Raw genomic sequence first — 17,931 nt, forward strand, 5'->3', positions numbered from 1 at the left:
AACTACCAAAAAAAAATGAGCCCAAATGCATACCGTAACACCTGTAATAGAAGGGCCCCTACACTGTCAAGTTTGAGCCGATTTATCTGGGTTACTGTAGGAGATATCAAAAATCTGTCAACTGATAAAACTCAGAGAATTTAATGATAAAGATTTTATTAGTGAAAAGTTTATTGATATCTTCTAAAGGAACCGAGATAATTGAGCTCAAAGTTCAGAAGTCAGCAGGCGATAGCTGTGACAAGCGCCGACTTTTCAACTTTGAGCCCAATTATCTCGGTTTCTATAATAGATATCAAAAATGTGTCAACTGATAAAACTCAGCAAATTTAATGATAATAATTTTATCAGTTAACAATTTTTTGATACCTTGTAAAGGAACCGAGATGGCCGTTTGTCCGTTGAGCTATGCGGTTGCCAGCCAACTTTTTACTCTGAGCCCTTATATCTCGGTTCCTGTGATAGCTATCAAAAATGTGCCAATAAAAATAAAATTTAGGAAATTTAATGATAAACATTTTATCAGTTAACACATTTTTTGATATCTCTTATAAGAACTGTGATAATGAAGCTCGAAGTGAACGGATGACGTGGGCTTCTATCAGAACAAGTACGGTATATTTAAAATGGCCAGTACAGTATTTTTTAAATTAAAACAGCTCACATTGGCTGTTTTGACATCTTTTCCACAGATTTACCAATTGCAAAGAAATCGATTGGGATTCCAGATAATCATTTTGCAGTTTGGATGATTTCATGAAGAGCAATAAAATCAGAGGATTTTGGAGATTTGCCAGCCGATTTGTTCTTGTTGATTTGCTGCTTCAGTTGGTTGATCTTCTGATCCAACCCCAATAAATCTTCCAAGTTCTTTCTATCTTTTGGACCCGAAATTTCATTCAAGAGGTTCTCGACCTTCCGAATTGAGCCGTATCCAGCTCCACACTAGCCGCCAACATCATCTTTATTCCACGAAACACTCGAGCCGTCGATCCTATTGCTTGGGAATCTTTGAGAATTTTGTTTGTGGATGCCAACGCATCCTTCTCGCCACTCTTCATTCCAGATATGTCTTTCATTAAATTCTCAAGTGAGGAGATGGTGATTTTGGCCGTTTTGATCCACCCAGTGATTTATTGGACATCTGGCACACTTACAACCGACTTCCGATGCTCTCGAATAGCTCTGATTGCTGCTCCGAGTGTTTTGGATCCTGGCAGCTTTTTCCGAAAATTAACTTGAAAAACGGGAAACTCAGCAAATTTTCAGAAGATCAGATTTTTTATTCAAATTTCGGAAATTTGAAGAAATTGGGAATCGGAAAAAAAAACCAGAAAATCCTGGAAATTCATATTTTTCAATAATTTCAGAACAGCTTTTTCGAAGCTTTGAAAATCAGAAAAATTGAATCGATTACTTCTTTCTACTCCCACACACACACATATATACTCCAATTCGTCCCATCTAAATCACTCTTCTTTGATTTCTCTCTTTCTCTCTGCGTCTCTTCTTCCCCAATACTCTCTCCTTCGCTTCACAACGAAAAGAGCCCACAGCTGCTCCGTGTGCGGGCTCCAAACACAACAATAACAACTTCCACTCTTCTCCCCAAAACTTTCTAATTTCGAAAAATCCTATTTTCGTCGATTTTCTTCTGAATTCTGAACTTTTAAGAAACAAAAATGACGAAACCTGTTGGATGGTGTGCCACATGGCTTCCTTTGATCAAAATTGCTCAGGCTGTGAGTCATTTTCGAAGGTTGAAACCTAAAAATTCGGATTCCTTACTAAATTTTGGTCTAGAAATCTTTTTTCTGGGAATTTGTGTTTGCAGACAAAACACCAGACGACAATTGCAATTTTTTGGTTTTTAGAGTCTTCGGACCAGTTTTTCAAGTTAATTTTCGGATTTCCCATGAACTTTTAGTCGGGAAACAATTTTGCTAGAAATTTCTATAGTTTTTGGTGTTTGCGGACAAAACACCAAATTTTACGACAATTGCAATTTTCTGGTTTTTAGAGTGCCTAAAATAAGATTCCAAGTTAATTTTCGGATTTCCTTCAAAATTTCCTTCAAAATTAAATTTTAAAATTGGTAATTAGAGGTAATTAAGTGTGGGGAACACGAATCTGAAGCTAAAATTTCAAACTTTCGAATTCTAGATTTGCCATTTCATCGTAATCATAATGTTCCTAGATGGTCGTGCGCAATGGTAAGATTTCAAGGGATTACTGTAATCGAATTATTTGTTAAAGGTACATGTACAATGCCATCTTCATCTTCTCATTTCTCGCCCTTTTCTTCTCGTTCTTCACAATTTTGCTCCGGTTTTTCGAGCTCACCGATTTGCACATAATGTCGTTTAACTTTGCGGTAATTATTTAATTATCTAATTAATTAAGTCTTTAATTGCAGGCCATGATAATTAACTTTCTGCTCATGTCGATAAGTTTGGCATTTTCTGGGCTCCTAATTTGGGATATTTGTAATATGAGAGAGGGACCAATCAAGATACGGTATCATCAAAGACTGCCACCAGCGAACATTGGAAATGATGCATGGATTAGGAGATGCGTCGTTGCTGCGGTAATTTTTTTTAGTTTAAAAAAATCTGAAATTTTCTGATTTTTCGAATATTCCAAAAAAAAATTTTTTTTTTCGTATTTTCCGACTTTTCTGAAATTTTCTAGCTAAATTCAATTCCAAAATCAAAATCCTCACATGATTTTAGCCTAGAATCGTTTTTGTTTGAAAAAAACAAACACCAAATTTGACGCGCATGTTCGAAATTTTGGGTTTAAACCACTCTACGCGATGGTATTTAGCTCTATTTTCGTTCCATTCGTATCAGGAGATAAAAATGTTGATTATGGAGTGTTTGCGGACTCAAGACATCCAATTTGACGACACTTTTCAAAAAATTCCAGAAGTTTTTTATTAATTTTCCTAATTTTCTGAAATTTTCCAGCAGAATCCATTGTCAAAATTGAATTTCTCACAGGATTTTAGCCTGGAATTGTTTTTGTTAGGATTCCCTTGTTAATTTGGTGTTTGCGGACTCAAAACACCAAATTTGACGCGCAAATTCGAAATTTTGGGTTTTAAATCGTTCAAAGCGATGGGATTGAGCTCTATTTTTGTTCCATTCGTATCAGGAGATAAAAGTTTCAATTATTGACTGTTTGCGGACTCAAAACATCGAATTTGACGGCAGTTTTTAAAAAAATTTCAAAAAAATTGTTTTCGAATTTTTCCGAATTTTATGAAACTTCCTAGCTAAATTCATTGCCAAAATCGAATTTCTCACACGATTTTAGCCTAGAACCGTTTTTTGTTCGAGATTCTCCTGTTCATTTCGTGTTTGCGGACTCAAAACACGGAATTTGACGCGCAAATTCGAAATTTTGGGCTTTCCAAGCGCGTCGGAGCGAATAGCAAATTTACAGCGTTTTCCAAATGACAAAAAAGTCCTTAAAATATAACAAAAAGTGTTTGCGGACCAAACACCAAACTTGACGCGCAAATTCGAAATTTTGAGATTTAAATCAGGCAAAGCGATGGGATTGAGCTCTATTTTCGTTCCATTAGTACTGAGCAATGGGAGCTTTGATTATATGGTGTTTGCGGACTCAAAACATCGAACTTGACGACACTCTTCAAAAAATTTTCAAAAAAATCGAAAATTGATTTTTTTTTTCAATTTTAAACTTTTTCAGACATCCCTTCTATTGGCTGGAATTCTCTACCTGATCACATATCTCAAACTTCGTTCAGTTTCATCTAATTGATTGTTTAATTATTTAATTGGCTAATTAATAAAAATATAATTTCCAAAATTTTTTTTCAAAATCTGAAATATTCAAAATTCTCTCAAAAACCTTTCCAGTCAACTTTCAGCGCCAATTTTGGCATCATTCGAATCAGCAGAATCTGAAAATTGCTCAGCTTAAAAGCCCATTCACATTGTACTTAATTTATTTAGCTAAATTCAGGAAAATAGAACATGAAGAAAAACAAAGAAGACGGGCTGCTAGGGGGGAATATGCATTGGATGTGTTTGTGTGTGTGTGTGAATGTGGGGGCGGAGCTTAATGGGAGAGGGTTACTGTAGTTCATTCAAGAGATTTCAAGAGGATCTTTGGAACGGGCGAGAGTGTGAGACATAGAGAGACGCAGAGAGACGCAGAGAGAGAGAGAGAGTGAATTTTTGGAATATTGGTGGGAAATTCAAATTTTTCAAAAGATGAAAATTAAATAATAATGTCAAAATATAGCAAAAAACCGGGAAATTTTTAGAGAGCTTTTTAGGTGATTACAGTAAGTAGATTAGTGATAAAAAGATAAAGGAAAGAAAGAAAGATCAAAGGGAGGAAGAGGGGAAAAATGGGAAAAATGGGAAAAATTGCAAAAATAGTTCAAAAGTGGGCTTTTTTGAAATTTCGAAAATTCAAAAATCAAAAAAAAATTAAATGTTTTTTTAATTTTTATAATTTTTAAAAAATCCAAAAAATTCCAAACTTCCAGAACTATTTTCAGGAATTTCGAAAATTCAACAAAAAATCAATGAAAAATCGATTATCGATTATCGTCCATTGGGCATCTGTGGTGGTTTCTGTTGAGCCTGAGCCTGAGCCTGAGCCTGTGCCATTTGCAGTAACTGTTGAAGTTGTTGAGCTTGAGCCTGAGCGGCTGCTTGCTGCTGAGCCTGTGCTGCAGCCAGTTGTTGCTGCTGATTCGGTTGTCCTGCAGCTGCTGCCTGCTGTGCTGCAGCGGCCTGTTGCTGCAGAAGACGTTGTTGCTGGAGGAGGGCTTCAAAGTTCTGCGGTGTGGCTTGTTGCTGACGGTTGGCTGCAGCGGCTTGGGCAGCAGCGGCAGCTTGTGCGGCTGCTAGTTGTTGGTTCTGCAAAAATTAGATTTTTGAAAAAATCCATTTTTAGTACTTTCAAATTTCCTCTAGCTCAATTTAAGCATCAAATTCGGAATCCAAACAAAATTCTATCCTTAAACCCTTTTCTTCCGGGTCGCTATTATGCTTGTCTGAGAAAAAAAGGTTAGAGAGTATTTTTTGCAGTCTGAATACGGTAGCGATATCGAAGCGGAGAGCCTAAATAGCACACAAACGGTGGAGACGCAGACACTTTTTCTCTGCGTCTCAACCTTTTTTTTCTCAGACAAGCATAATAGCTCATATTTGATTTTTCGGGTTACTGTAGCCGCAACCACTTCGCGAAACATCATATCTTACGACAATTAGTCTAATTCAGCTAATATTGGGTGTCCAGGGGTAGTTCTAGGCGGGGAATTCGAATTTGCTAGTGGTTTTTAGTTTAGATTACTGTAGGTGCCCGAAATTTCGTGGTGGGACCCAAAAATTCGATTTCGACTAAATAGAGGCATGCTAATACTCATTTTGAAGATCTAGATGAGCTAAATTCAAATTTAGCGCCTGAAAATTCTAAAAAACTAAGCTCTAACGAGGCTTCTAAGCCCTATTTTGATTTTCAAGATTACTGTATTCCCCAAAACTTACATGCTGCGCAGCTTGCTGTTGCTGCTGGTGCTGAGCAGCCTGCTGCTGCTGCTGCTGTTGTTGTTGCTGATGTGCAGCAGCTGCGGCAGCAGCAGCCTGTTGCTGAGCCTGAGCTTGTTGCTGCTGAAGCTGAGCTGTTTGTTGTTGAGCTTGAAGGAGCAATCGAATCAGATCCTGTTGTTGTCCTCCAGGTGCTCCAGCTCCTCCTCCGGCTGCAGTCAATTGTAGTAGTTGTTGCAGTTGTGCCTGTTGTTGAGCCTGTGCTTGGGCTTGGGCTTGCGCTTGCGCCTGGGCTTGCGCCTGAGCCTGAGCTTGAGCTTGGGCCATGATTTGAGCTTGTTGGGCGGCCTCCAATTGTCTGAGCAGCTCCTGTTGTTGGTTGTGCGGGGTGGCGGCTGGCGTGGGCGGAAGGTTCGGTTGCTGTTGTTGCGCCATTTGAAGACCGTACAGGGGGTTTTGTTGGAGCTGCAAAAAGCTCAAACTTGCGCGTCAAATTTAATGTTTAGTCTGCAAACACACTTTCAATCGAATTCCCATTCCCCCATACCGATAGAATGAAAATATAGCTCAAATCGATCATGTTGCACGGTTTTAAACTCAAAATTACAGATTTGCGCGTCAAATTCGGTGTCTAGTCTGCAAACACCAAAGTGACGGGAGAATCTCGAACAAAAACGATTCTAGACTAAAATCATGCGAGGATTTCGATTTTGTCAATGCATTTAGCTGGAAAATTTTAGAAAATCGAAAAAATTGGAACTTTCAAAAGTGTCGTCAAAATCGATGTTTCGAGTCCGCAAACACCTTCTAATCGGAATTAGTATTGGCTTATACTAATAGAACACAAATAAAGCTCAATTGCAACATTTTAAATGGTTTAGAAGCCAACTTTTCAAAATTGCGCGTCAAACTTGGTGTTTAGTCCGCAAACACAAAGGATCCCCAAAATCCACCGGGGAATCTCAAACAAAGACGATTCTAGGTCAGAATCGCGCGAGAAACTCGATTTTGGCAATGAAAATTTCCAATTTTCAGGTTTTGTCCCCAAAACATCAATAAATCTCTCACCTGCATCAACATCATATTCATTTGCTGCTGCTGCTGCTGTTGTGCCTGCTGCTGCTGTTGCTGAGCACTGACTGGTGCTCCTTGTTGTTGCTGCTGAGCAGCCTGTTGCTGTTGAGCCTGCTGCTGTTGCTGCTGGAGATGTTGCTGTTGTTGTTGTTGAATCATCGCCAGAATTTGTTGACTTTGTTGGGCCTGGAAATTTTAGATTTGAACTTTCCGACTTTTGAAAATTTTTGGGCCAAAAATTGCCTCAGATTCGTTTTTCCCATGGGTTGTTTGGTATATTTGCAAAATTCCAGGGTTCTAGCTCAAAGTGGCGTAAAATACGGTGTTTGGTCTGCAAACACCGAGGTACAGTAATCCGGAGTACGAATGGAATTCCCGGGGGCGCAATTTTACGGGAAATTCGATTTTCCTAGTTTCATGAGCTCTACAGTTCTCCGAAACATAAAAAATCTAAACTGTCGTAAGGTTCAGTGTATTGGACGCAAACACCTGTGGAAGCCCTAAATTGAAAGCTAGAGACGCTCGGAAAAACGTTGTAGGGTAAAATTTTACGGAAAAATCGATTTTTATAGTTCCAAGGTCTAGCCAACGGCCTCTAAAAGTTCAACTGTCGTGAAATCAGGTGCATTGGACGCAAACACCTTTAGATGTCTTGGATTGAGATCTAGCGACTCCCAAAAGCATGATTTCAGTGTGAAATTTTATGGAGAATCCTATTTTCAAGGTTCAAGGCTGTCTACAGTAACCCTAAACCTTGAAAACCTAAATTGTCGTAAAATCTTGTGTTTTGGACGCAATAATATCTGGAAGCTCTAAATTTAACGCTAGAGATACCATAAAACATAATATCATGGTGAAATTTCATGGAGAATCCAATTTTCAAGGTTTCAAGTCCTCTACAGTAACCCTTACCCTCGAAATTTGCATCTTTTGGCACTTCCGACTTTTCTACAGTAACCCAAAACCCCTGAAAAGTCTCACCTGCAACGCCTGCTCCCTCTGTTGCTGCATAATCATTGCTAGCGCCTGTTGTTGTGCCAAATCGTTCACCTGCGCGGGTTGCATTCCAGCACTCGTCGCAATTTGCTGTAGAGTGGGCGTGGCTTGGGTTGCCGGCGCTGCTTGTTGGGCCGACGTGGCGATTCCAATCAGATTCCTTTGTTGTTGCTGTTGGGCGGCCGAGATTTGGTTGGCTTGGGTTGTGTGGGCGGCGGACGGCGGACGGGCGATCGGCGGTTTTGGGGTGGCCCTGAAAATATCGATTTTTAGGGATTTTTAGGTCAATTTCAGCCATTTTCAGCTCATTTTCAGCCGTTTTTTTTCCGCATAGATATAGATTCACGACCAATCACACACGCACTCACAACACGCTATTTATAGATAGAGGGGGATAAAGAGAGAGAGAGAGAGTGAGAGAGAGAGAGAGAGATCTACAGTAGTTGGAAACTCACGCAACACGTCGCGCTGCCTCAGTTATAGTGGCTGCCATCAGCTGTGGATTTCCAGCATAAGACGGACCACCCGACAATTGTGGTGGCGGGAATTGTGTGAATTGACTGCAAAATTGAAAAACTAGAAAACTAGATTTCTCATTTTTTTTTGGGGATTTTTGAAGGGGAATATGGGGAGAAAAGAGAAGTGGGGAGAAAAATTTGAACTAAAAATTCATATTTCTCATGCTCGAAAACCCCGAAAATTCAATTTTCCGCAAATTGTCGTCAAATCTGACGTTTGGTCCGCAAACACCAAGGTACAGTAATCCGGGATGAAAACTGAATCATGGGGGTCAAATCGCATTTTTAAGTCTTCTACAGTAATCCTGAACCTCAAAAATCTCAATTGTCGTCATATTCAGTGTTTTGGACGCAAACACCTCTAGAAGCTCTAAATTGAGCGCTAGAGACTCCTTAAAACATGACTTCAGGGTCAAATTTCATGGTAAATCCGGTTCCAAGCTCAAAACTCTAAAAAACCCGCTCAAAATGAGACAAAATAAGAATTGTCGTAAAATATAATGTTTAGGGTCCGCAAACACCAAAGCAACGCTAGAATGCCCGTAAAACCGTTCCCTAGTCTGAAATTTCATGAGAAGCCCAATTTCAATCATAAAATCTGCTGAAAACGCTTAAAAACACCAAAAACAAAAATTGTCGTAAGATATGGTGTTAGAGGGTACGCAAACACCAAAACCGTTAGAATCAATGTTAGGAACCGGGAAAAAAAGTGTGTCTAGGCTTAAATTTTGCGGGAAGTCCGATTTGGCTAGTCTCATTTTGTTTTGAAAGCTAGGGAAGTCGAAAAATGCGAATTTCCAGAATTCCCACCTATAGTAATTCGATGAATTTCGAAAAATTATACTTTTTTGAGTGTCGCAGACTCGTATGTGTTGTTGTGTCGTAAAATCTGGTGGTTAGTACGCAAAAAAAACCGCGCGAAAACACAATTTTCAAAAATTGTCGTCAAATCTGATGTTTGGTCCGCAGACACCGTGAAACCTAAAAACGGCGGTACCGAGTAGTACAAAACCGCTTTAAAGCTCACGTTTTGCACCGAATCCGATTCGAATCCTATTTTCCGGTTTTTTTTCAAAAATTAGCGTAAAATCCGGTGTTTGGTCCGCAAACACCGGACAGCGCTTCAAAATAGAGCTATCGGACTGTACGAAAACGATTTTAGGCTCAAATTTCGCGCTGAATTCGATTCTGACACGTCAAAAACGCTCTAATTCGCATTTTTTCAAAAAAAAAGTGTCGTGAATTCTGATGTTTGGTCCGCAAACACCACAGTGCTTCAAAATAGAGCTATCGGGTCGTAAAAAGTCGCTCCAAGACCCAAATTTCGCGCTGAATCCAAATCCGACATGCAAAAAAGCAAAACTTACATTGCTGATCCTCCAGCTGACGTCGTCGCTGCTGGTCCGCCTCCTCTTCCATTCCCCACAACCGGTGCCGATGAGGCGGCTGGCGGCTGAGCAATCGAAGTGGGCGGGGCGTGTGCAGTTGGCGCAATATCCGCCTTGACAATCGGTACCGTAATCCCCGACGCCGTTGTTGTAGTCGTCGCGAGGGATACAGTAGTTGGCGCTGGGGCAATCGGCACGGATAGAATCGGTTTTTGTGGCTGCTGCTGTGGCGACGACTTCTTGGAAGGCGTGGGCGTTGATGACGTGGAATTGCCGGCGTTCGACGTCTTCTTCTCATTGCTCAGTAGCTGCTGTTGTTGACGATACTCCTGAATGTCAGTGGCAATTTTTACGTGCATTCCACTCCAACGACCGGTTTTCTGGAAATAGTTGGGAAGTGTGTCTTACTGTACTTGGAATGCAAAAAATCTAATAAATTCGCTATGTCTAACTACTTGGGGATGCTGATTTTTGAGTTTTTTTTTTTTTTGAATTTGAGAAGAAAAGATTCCCCGGGACAGAGAAAAATTGAGAAAACCGATCGGGGAGGTTTTGGAGGAGGGACACAAAAACACTATATATACATATAGGAAAATAGGAAAATAATAGAGAGAGAGAGAGAGAGAGAGAGAGAGAGAGAGAGAGAGAGAGACACTGATTTTTAGACAAATTTTTAGAAAAAAAGCTCGAGTTAGAAAGTTAGTTTGGCGCCAAATTTGAATTTCGCTCATCGAGAGCTTTGAAATGAGTATAATGTTGACTATATTTGGTCAAAATTGGAATTCTAGACAAATTGGGTCCAAAGTCTGGGACTTACAGTAATCTAGGCTAGAAAAATCACTATGAAATTCGGTTTCCCCTCTCCAAACTATGCATAAATCCGAAATTTCAGCTCGATTTGACAAAGTGTCGTAAAATATGGTGTTTGGTGCGGTGTTTGCGGCTACAGTACACCAAAAACCAAAAGTAGAGCTAGCGACTCGAAACAAAAGGGCTTAAGGGTGAAGTTTCATGAGGATTACGAATTTGATGCTAAAATTAAGCTAGAGACGTTTTGAAAGCTGGGAAATTCAAATTTCTAGGGCAAAAAATTCGGGGGGTNCAAAGGGGTACAACTGATTTANGGGTACAAAATTCGTGGGTTCCAAAATTCGGGGGGTACAATCTACCAATGATTCTGGGGTACAACTTATTTCATTTAGGAGTACAAGGTTTGGATTCGGGGGTACATTTTTTTGACGAAGTTTCTGAATTCCTAAAATTTCGGAGCTTGAGNGTCTCTGAATTTTTAGAATTCCAGAACTTTGGAATTTCAGTATTTAGGAATCTGAAAGATTTCGGAACTTCAGAATCTGAGAATCTCAGAATTTCAGAACTTCAAAATTTCAAGAATCTCAACACTTCGGAACTTCAAAATTTCAGAACTTCAGAATCTCAATATTGTACCCTCGAATCACAACGTTGTACTCCTAAATGAAATAAGTTGTACCCCCCGAATCACCAATTTTGTACCCCTAAATCAGTTGTAGCCCCTTGTACCCCCGAATCATTGTACCCCCCGAATTTTCGGCCAATTTCTAGGTCCCTCCACGAAAATTCGGAGGCTTACAGTAATTCAGACTAAAAATTAACACGAAATTCGAATTCCTCACCTAAAACTACCCCCCTCCCCGTATGCCAAAAATCAGTCAGATTAGACAAAGTGTCGTGAGATATGATGTTTTGCCGGGTGTTTGCGGGGCTACAGTACTCCGGAAAATCAAAATTGAGCTAGCGACCCGGAAGAGAAGGGCCCAGGGGTCAAATTTCATGGGGATTTCAATTCTAGTGCTAAAATCAAGCTAGAGACACTTTGAAGGTTAGGAAAATTCTATTTTTAGCTGGTGGAGAGCTAGGAAAAGGGATTTTTCTCTAATTTTTTGTAATTTTGAAGAATCTAAATATACATTTCTACAAACAAATACTTCCACTCAAAAAAAAGGACACATAATAGCTCACCTTAATTTGTAGAGCAGGCATTGTCGAGAATAGCGCGGCCCCAGCCAATTGTGGTCCCAACGCAGTGTTCGGTGGAAATTGAATGCCATTAATGAGTCCGCCAGCTGCCGCTGCCGCCGCCGCTGCCGCCGCTGCTCCATTTGCTCCATTAACCTGAGCCAATTGTTGTTGAAGTGCCAAGAATGGGATATTCGCGGCTTGTTGTGTCAAAAATGGCGGCATTCCGGGAGGCATTCCTTGCTGTAGAATTCGAAGCGCTTCTGCTTGTGCGGCGGCATTGGGTACTGTAGCTACTGGGGCTACGGTACTTGGCGTCGTGGCTGCTGGCGGGACACCTCCCGTATTGATGTAGAGAGATGACGTGGCTGCTGCTGCAGCGGCGGCCGCTTGAGCCGCGGCTTGTTGTTGAGCCAGCTGAGCAGCTTGTTGAGCTTGATACTGGGCTTGACTGGCTGCCGAGATTCCAATTATAGAGTCGCGGGGACCATTTGGTATTGACGTGTTGCTGGCGGCGCTGGAAAAATCGAAATATCTTGAGAGCTATTAATTTTTCATAACTTCTATGCTCTAATTCCTCTTCCCCTCAATTTTCTACCCCAGAATCTGACTTCTCAGGCCTAAATTTCAAATTGTCGTAAAGTCTGGTGTTTGGTCCGCAAACACCGAGAAGAACAAGAAATCTAGATTTTCAAGGCTTCTAGTGTTATCCCTATTCTCATTGCAGTTAGCTTGTTAATTTTGAACACTTTAACTTGGCATTTCGTGAAGTTTGATGTTTGGTACGCAAACACCGCGGCAAAACTACAGTAATCCAAAAATTTTGAGGGTTGATGCATGGAGAGAACGTTTCTAGAGTGAAATTCTATGAGAAACTCGATTTTGACATTAAAATGCGGTTTTGGAAGCTCAAAAGCTGAAAAAAAGCAAAGTGTCGTAAGGTTCGGTGTATTGTACGCAGAGGTCTCAGTTTTGTCAGTAGAGGCTCCAGGAAACAAGTTTCTAGGTCAGAATTTCCCAGAGAGTCCGATTCCAGGCTCAAAACGAAGTTCTAAAAGCTCCAAATAGCAAAAATGCAAATTGTCGTCAAGTTCGGTGTGTTGTACGTAGACACCTCAATTTTTACGCTAGAAGGCCGAAAAATAAAGTTTCTCGGGCCGAATTTTATGAGAAACTTGATTTTGACAATAAAATGGTGGTTTATACAGCCTTAAACGGCGAAAAAAGTGAATTGTCGTCAAGTTCGGTGTATTGTACGTAGAAGCCTTGAATTTGCATCTAGAAATTCAGAAAACGTAGATTCTAGTACAGAATTTCCCAGAGAATCCGATTCCGGGCTTCAAATCGCGTTTCAAAAGCTGAAAATGCTAGAAAATAGCTCGAAAAAGCAAATTGTCGTAAGATTCGGTGTATTGTACGCAAACACCGAATTCTCCCAGCTGGAAGTTCAGCAAAAAAGAGGTTCTAAGCTAGAATTTCACATAGAATCCGGTTTCGAGCTCCGAATTGCGTCTTAAACGCTGCAAACGATAGGAAATAGCTCGAAAAAACAAATTGTCGTAAGATTCGGTGTATTGTACGCAGAGGTCTCAAAAATTTCAAAATTGACACTAGAGACTTTCTGAAAAAAGTTTCTAGGCCAGATATTTGCGAGAAACCCGAATTCGAGATTGCTTTAGATAGCTATATCCGCTACAAATCGCTGAAACGACTTACAAGAATGCAGCAGCTGCACTTGACGGACTAGAAGTGACAATAACGTCGTTCTCCTCAACACGCGCGACTTTCGGTGGTCCTTGGGGTGAATCACTGGCACTCCGCTTCGTTGTAGATGGCGTCGTGGCTACAGATGGAACTGGCGACGTCACTTCTGATGATGCTGGTGCCAGTGTTCCATCTTGAAGTGTTTGTGGCTGGGGTACCACATGAATCGATTGACTAGAAGATGTCGTTGATCCAGAAGACGTTGTTGCTGCTGCCTGTTGTTGCTCCATAGTTGTACTTCCCGGTGATTTCATTTCTGACGAGGCCGCCACGATGAGACCCTTTCGTTTTGTGTATTTCCTTTTCTGAGGGGCTGCTCCTTGGTTATCGGCTGATTGTTGATGGATTTGAGGACTCTGAAAGTACTTGTTTTAGACCATAAAAGCGAATTTTTCAGATTTGTCGTAAGTTATGGCACATTGTACGTAGACCATTCTAAACTTCGAAATTATCCACTTTTAACACCTGATTGGTTGTCTAAAGCATATTTAAAGTCGTCATATCAATTTTCAGAGATCTAGCTCAATGTGTCGTAAGATGAGGTGTTTTGGGGTACGCAAACACCGAATCGCTTAAAATTAGACCTAGAGAGTCAAAGAAAAGCCTTTCTAGGGCCAAATTTCGTGAACAGCTCAGTTTTGATGCCTAGAAATTGCTAAAGAGGTCGGAAGGTTCAGAAAACTTGAATTGTCGTGAAATATGATACATCGTACGTAGCATACTCAAAACTTCAAAATTTCCAAATTTTCACATCTGATTTGTTGTCTAGAGCACATTTCAAGTCGTCATATCAATTTTCAAGGCTCTAGCTCGAAATGTCGTAAGGTTCGATGTTTTGAGGTACGCAAACACCGAATCGCTTAAAGTTGAAGCTAGAGAGTGTAAGAAAAGCCTTTCTAGGGCCAAATCGTGTGAAAAGCTAAATTCTGAAATCTAGAAGTTGATAAAGCGACTGGGAAGTCGCAAAAATTCGTATTTTCCTCAAAATTTGATGCCTTACCTTCTGAAACTCGTTATAATACGCCCGATGCGGATCGTTCGTCTGTTCAGCCAAACGTGCCGCTTGTTGCTGATGATAGGTCTCAAATTCCAGCTGAAGTGCACGCTGCTGTTGTTCAACTTCGTAATCGACACCCAGCTCGATGAGTCGCTCCTCGAGCGGTGTCAAACGGACCACTGGCGGTGCTCCAGATGCGGCTAACGACGTCGGATCCAGATGACGTTGACGTAGTTGCTCTTCGCGCTGAAAATGCATATTTTTAGGACGATTTTCATTAATTTTAAAGAAAGTGTCGTAGAATATGGTGTTTTGTACGCAAACACCAGAAAAAGTAGATTTTTGGGGTCTACTACTCTAGACAAGTCCATCCACCAATTTTGAGCGCTCAAATTGTCGTCTAACTCAAAGTGTCGTAAAATCTGATGTTTTGGGTGCAAACACCAGGGTACCGTAATCTACAGTAATCCTCAAAGGTAGCGAGAGAAAGTAAAAAGAAACGATGCTAGGGTGGATTTTCATGAGGAATCCAATGGAAAGCTTAAAAATTCATTTTTCACAAGTCCAGGGCTTCAAAAATGAAATTGTCGTAAAATATGACGCATTGCGGTACGCAATGCACAAAACGCTTTAAAATAGTGTTAGGGGAAACGAGTTTCCGGCCTACGATTTCAAGGGGAACTCGATTTTGAGGTCTAGAACATCAGAAAATTAGTGGGAAGTCTGGAAAATTCAAAATAGATCTTGGCCCGGTGCCAAGAAGAAAAAACTCGTCTCCTGATAAAAAAAAGTGGGTAAACAAGGGGGTAAGGTGAGTGATAACATAACTTTTTTTCTTCGTTCAGTGATCAGAAATCTCAAAAACTAAAAAAAAAAAAAAAAAGAGAAAATAGTTATTTTCAGAAAGACAATATTTGGAAAAAAACGAGTTTTAAATTATAGCCAATTTTCAGCAAAAAATCACCAGGTTGAATGACATTTCGAGAGCAATATTTTGGAGAGTTTTTGAAATTTTAAAAAATTCGAAAAAATCTGGAAAAAAATGACCCAAAAATCATGCAAAAATCCATATTTTGGCGGGTAGACGAAAATCGAAAAATTTTCGCATTTTCACCGAGATTTTTTTGGCGCCAAATTCAAATATTTTGTAGATCAAAAAATTCCAGATTTCGGCGCCAAAAATCGGCTGAAAATGGCCGAAAAATCAGTTGTTTCAGAATTTTTTTTTTTTTTTTTTTTGGAAAATTTCAAAAACCTAATTTGTGATTTTAGGTCGAAAATTCGATTTTTTGGGGCATATTTGAGCCAAAAAATGGCTAAATTTTGAAATTTTGCCTAAGAATGCAAAATTTTCAGGACCATTTTCAACCGCCAATTTTCAGCCAAAGCAATTGAAGAAAAATCAAAATTTTGGCGCCAAAAAAATGTGGCTATTTCAGCCAATTTTCAGTCAATTTCAGTAATTTTTCGAGCTAATTTTAAGGAGCATTTTCAGACAAAGAACGAGTTTTTGGCGTCAATTTTCTGGTCCATTTTCAGGTTAATTTTCAGTCAAAAATTTCTAGAAATTTCGGCCAAAATTTGGGACTTTTTCAGCCAATTTTCAGTTTTAAAAAAACTATTTTTTCTAGCAACAAGGGGTCATACTAAAAACTAAAAAGAAGAAGAAGAAGAATTCCTTCTCGAGGAGAAAAAAAAACGGAAAAGAAGAAGACGTCGTACGTCTTCTACTTCTTCTTCTTCTTTTTCCGTTTTCTCGTCATCAAAAGAAGAAGAAGAAGAAGAAGAAGAAAAAAGAGAAAAGAAGAAGAAGAAGAGTGTTGGTTGGTCGACGGCGGCGGGCGTACACAAACCAACAGCAAAAACGTACCCAGAAGGCAAAGAGAGAGAGAGACGCAGAGAGGACGAGAAGCGAGAGAGAGAGAGAGTGGTTAGAGAAGAGGAGATGTGGATGGACCAAGCCATCTCTACCACATCATCCCTTTTTTTTGAGAAAAAAAAAGAAGATAGATTTTTACATTTTTTGGAAAGAATGAAATTTGAAAAAAATTTCAGATTTCTCTGAAATTTGGACCCCCAAAAAATCATGGGTTTTTCAGGCAATTTGCAACATGTTCAGATTCCGAAAACTCTCGATTTTTTGGCTATTTTCTCCTCCCTCCTAAGCTCCGCCTTTTTCTTGTCTTTTTTGGTATGTTTCAGAAGCGCTAGATGCTCGTTTTAGAAACGCCAAAAATCCCGAAATATTCTAGTTTTTTGAGTCAAATTTTCGCGATTTTTTTTGTGGATTTTCATTGCACCTGCTCTCCTGAAATTTAATTAAAAATAGAGAATTTGGCAGGTGGGGACGACGACACCTGTCTCCCAAGAAAATCGTATAGAAAATTGGGGGGAGGGGGAAATTAGATCAAAAATGTATGTATAAATTGGTTCAAAATTGAGCCAAATACGACTACAAAAATCAAAATGACGGCCTTTTTTTTTTTTTGGAAAACTCGGCCAACGGTCCCAAAGTCAACAGACAGAAACACACAAAAATTTTTCACTGTCAAATTCATTGGAAACGACCAAAAGTGACCCAGAAACGCTGAAAAATACCTCAAAGAACATTGAAAAATGAGTGAAAAGCGAGATTCTCCAACTGGTGGCCTAGGATTTTCAGAAACTCGGCCATGACTCCAAAATTAACGGAAAACTCGAAAATTATAGTCAAAATCATTGGAAATAACCCGTTGGAAAGCTTGGAAATTCTAAAAAATCCGTGGCCTAGAAATCCCCCAAAAAACTCGGCCATGGCCAAAAAAGCTCAGTGAAACCGTAGAAATCTCCGAAAACAGGCTGGAAAAACTACAAAATCTCGAAAGTTGCGTCCAAACAAGTCAAATTCAAGCCGAAAATTACCGAAAACGAAATGGTGGCCTAGGATTTTCAAAAACTCGGCCATGACTCCCAATTATGTTAAAAATCATGCAAGTTATAGTCAAGAACATTGGAAATGGGCCATAGGACACGATAATTCCAAAGAAACGACTCGAAAAAGCCGAAAAATTCGGTAAAAAACGGATTTCTAGATGGTGGCCTAGAAATCCCCAAAAACTCGGCCATGGCCAAAAAAGCTCAGGGAAACCGTAGAAATTACTAGAAACAGGCTAGAAAACCTCCAAAATCTCGAAAGTTGGGTCCAAACAGGTCAAAAACCAGCCAAAAATGACCGAAAATGACCATAAAGAAATGGTGGCCTAGAAATACTCAAAAGTCCCCAAAAAACTCGGCCATGATGTCAAAACGCTCGGGAAAAACGATTTCGAGAGTTTCCGGCTAAGCAGAGCAACTATTTGAAGTGACTGAGTCAAAAAATGAGGTCCACGGTCTGTGGTCCGCGGTCGAGTCCGCGGTCTGGACCAAAAAATGGGACAGATATAAATTCAAATAGAAAAAAACAATGTGAATCAGCCATCATCATCCATTTGGTCTGTCGGGGTGGCGATGGCTGTCAGTTCCCCAAGACCACGAAAAAGAGGAAAAGAGAGAGAGAGAGAGAGAGAGAGAGAGAGAGAGAGAGAGGCTCTCTCACTCCCAGAGAACACCAGAACCCTTCTAATAGATCCTAGAGACTTGTGGAGGGTCCAGAGAGCCCCACAGGGAGAGAGTATGGCTAACAGAGAGAG

The 17,931-nt window shown here is 40.1% G+C and overlaps 2 protein-coding genes across 2 annotated transcripts; one reads left to right on the plus strand and one right to left on the minus strand.

The window, feature by feature from the left end:
• Positions 1-1,682: 1,682 nt before the first annotated feature.
• On the plus strand, positions 1,683-3,789 carry CBG11749 (the record flags this gene model as incomplete). The annotated part of the gene is made up of 5 exons (XM_002640952.1): positions 1,683-1,742; positions 2,164-2,213; positions 2,257-2,374; positions 2,417-2,587; positions 3,718-3,789. 5 exons carry the CDS (start codon positions 1,683-1,685, stop codon positions 3,787-3,789), a joined length of 471 nt encoding a protein of 156 aa, XP_002640998.1.
• Positions 3,790-4,583: 794 nt separating this feature from the next.
• Cbr-pqn-41 lies at positions 4,584-15,242 on the minus strand (the record flags this gene model as incomplete). The annotated part of the gene is made up of 10 exons (XM_045243448.1): positions 4,584-4,901; positions 5,490-5,996; positions 6,600-6,791; positions 7,587-7,854; positions 8,057-8,161; positions 9,487-9,887; positions 11,506-12,019; positions 13,219-13,622; positions 14,267-14,509; positions 15,228-15,242. 10 exons carry the CDS (start codon positions 15,240-15,242, stop codon positions 4,584-4,586), a joined length of 2,967 nt encoding a protein of 988 aa, XP_045094640.1.
• Positions 15,243-17,931: the final 2,689 nt, after the last annotated feature.

The sequence above is a fragment of the Caenorhabditis briggsae genome (genome assembly GCF_000004555.2).
Source record: "Caenorhabditis briggsae complete genome, chrIII, whole genome shotgun sequence".
Classification (NCBI taxonomy): Eukaryota; Metazoa; Nematoda; class Chromadorea; order Rhabditida; family Rhabditidae; genus Caenorhabditis; species Caenorhabditis briggsae.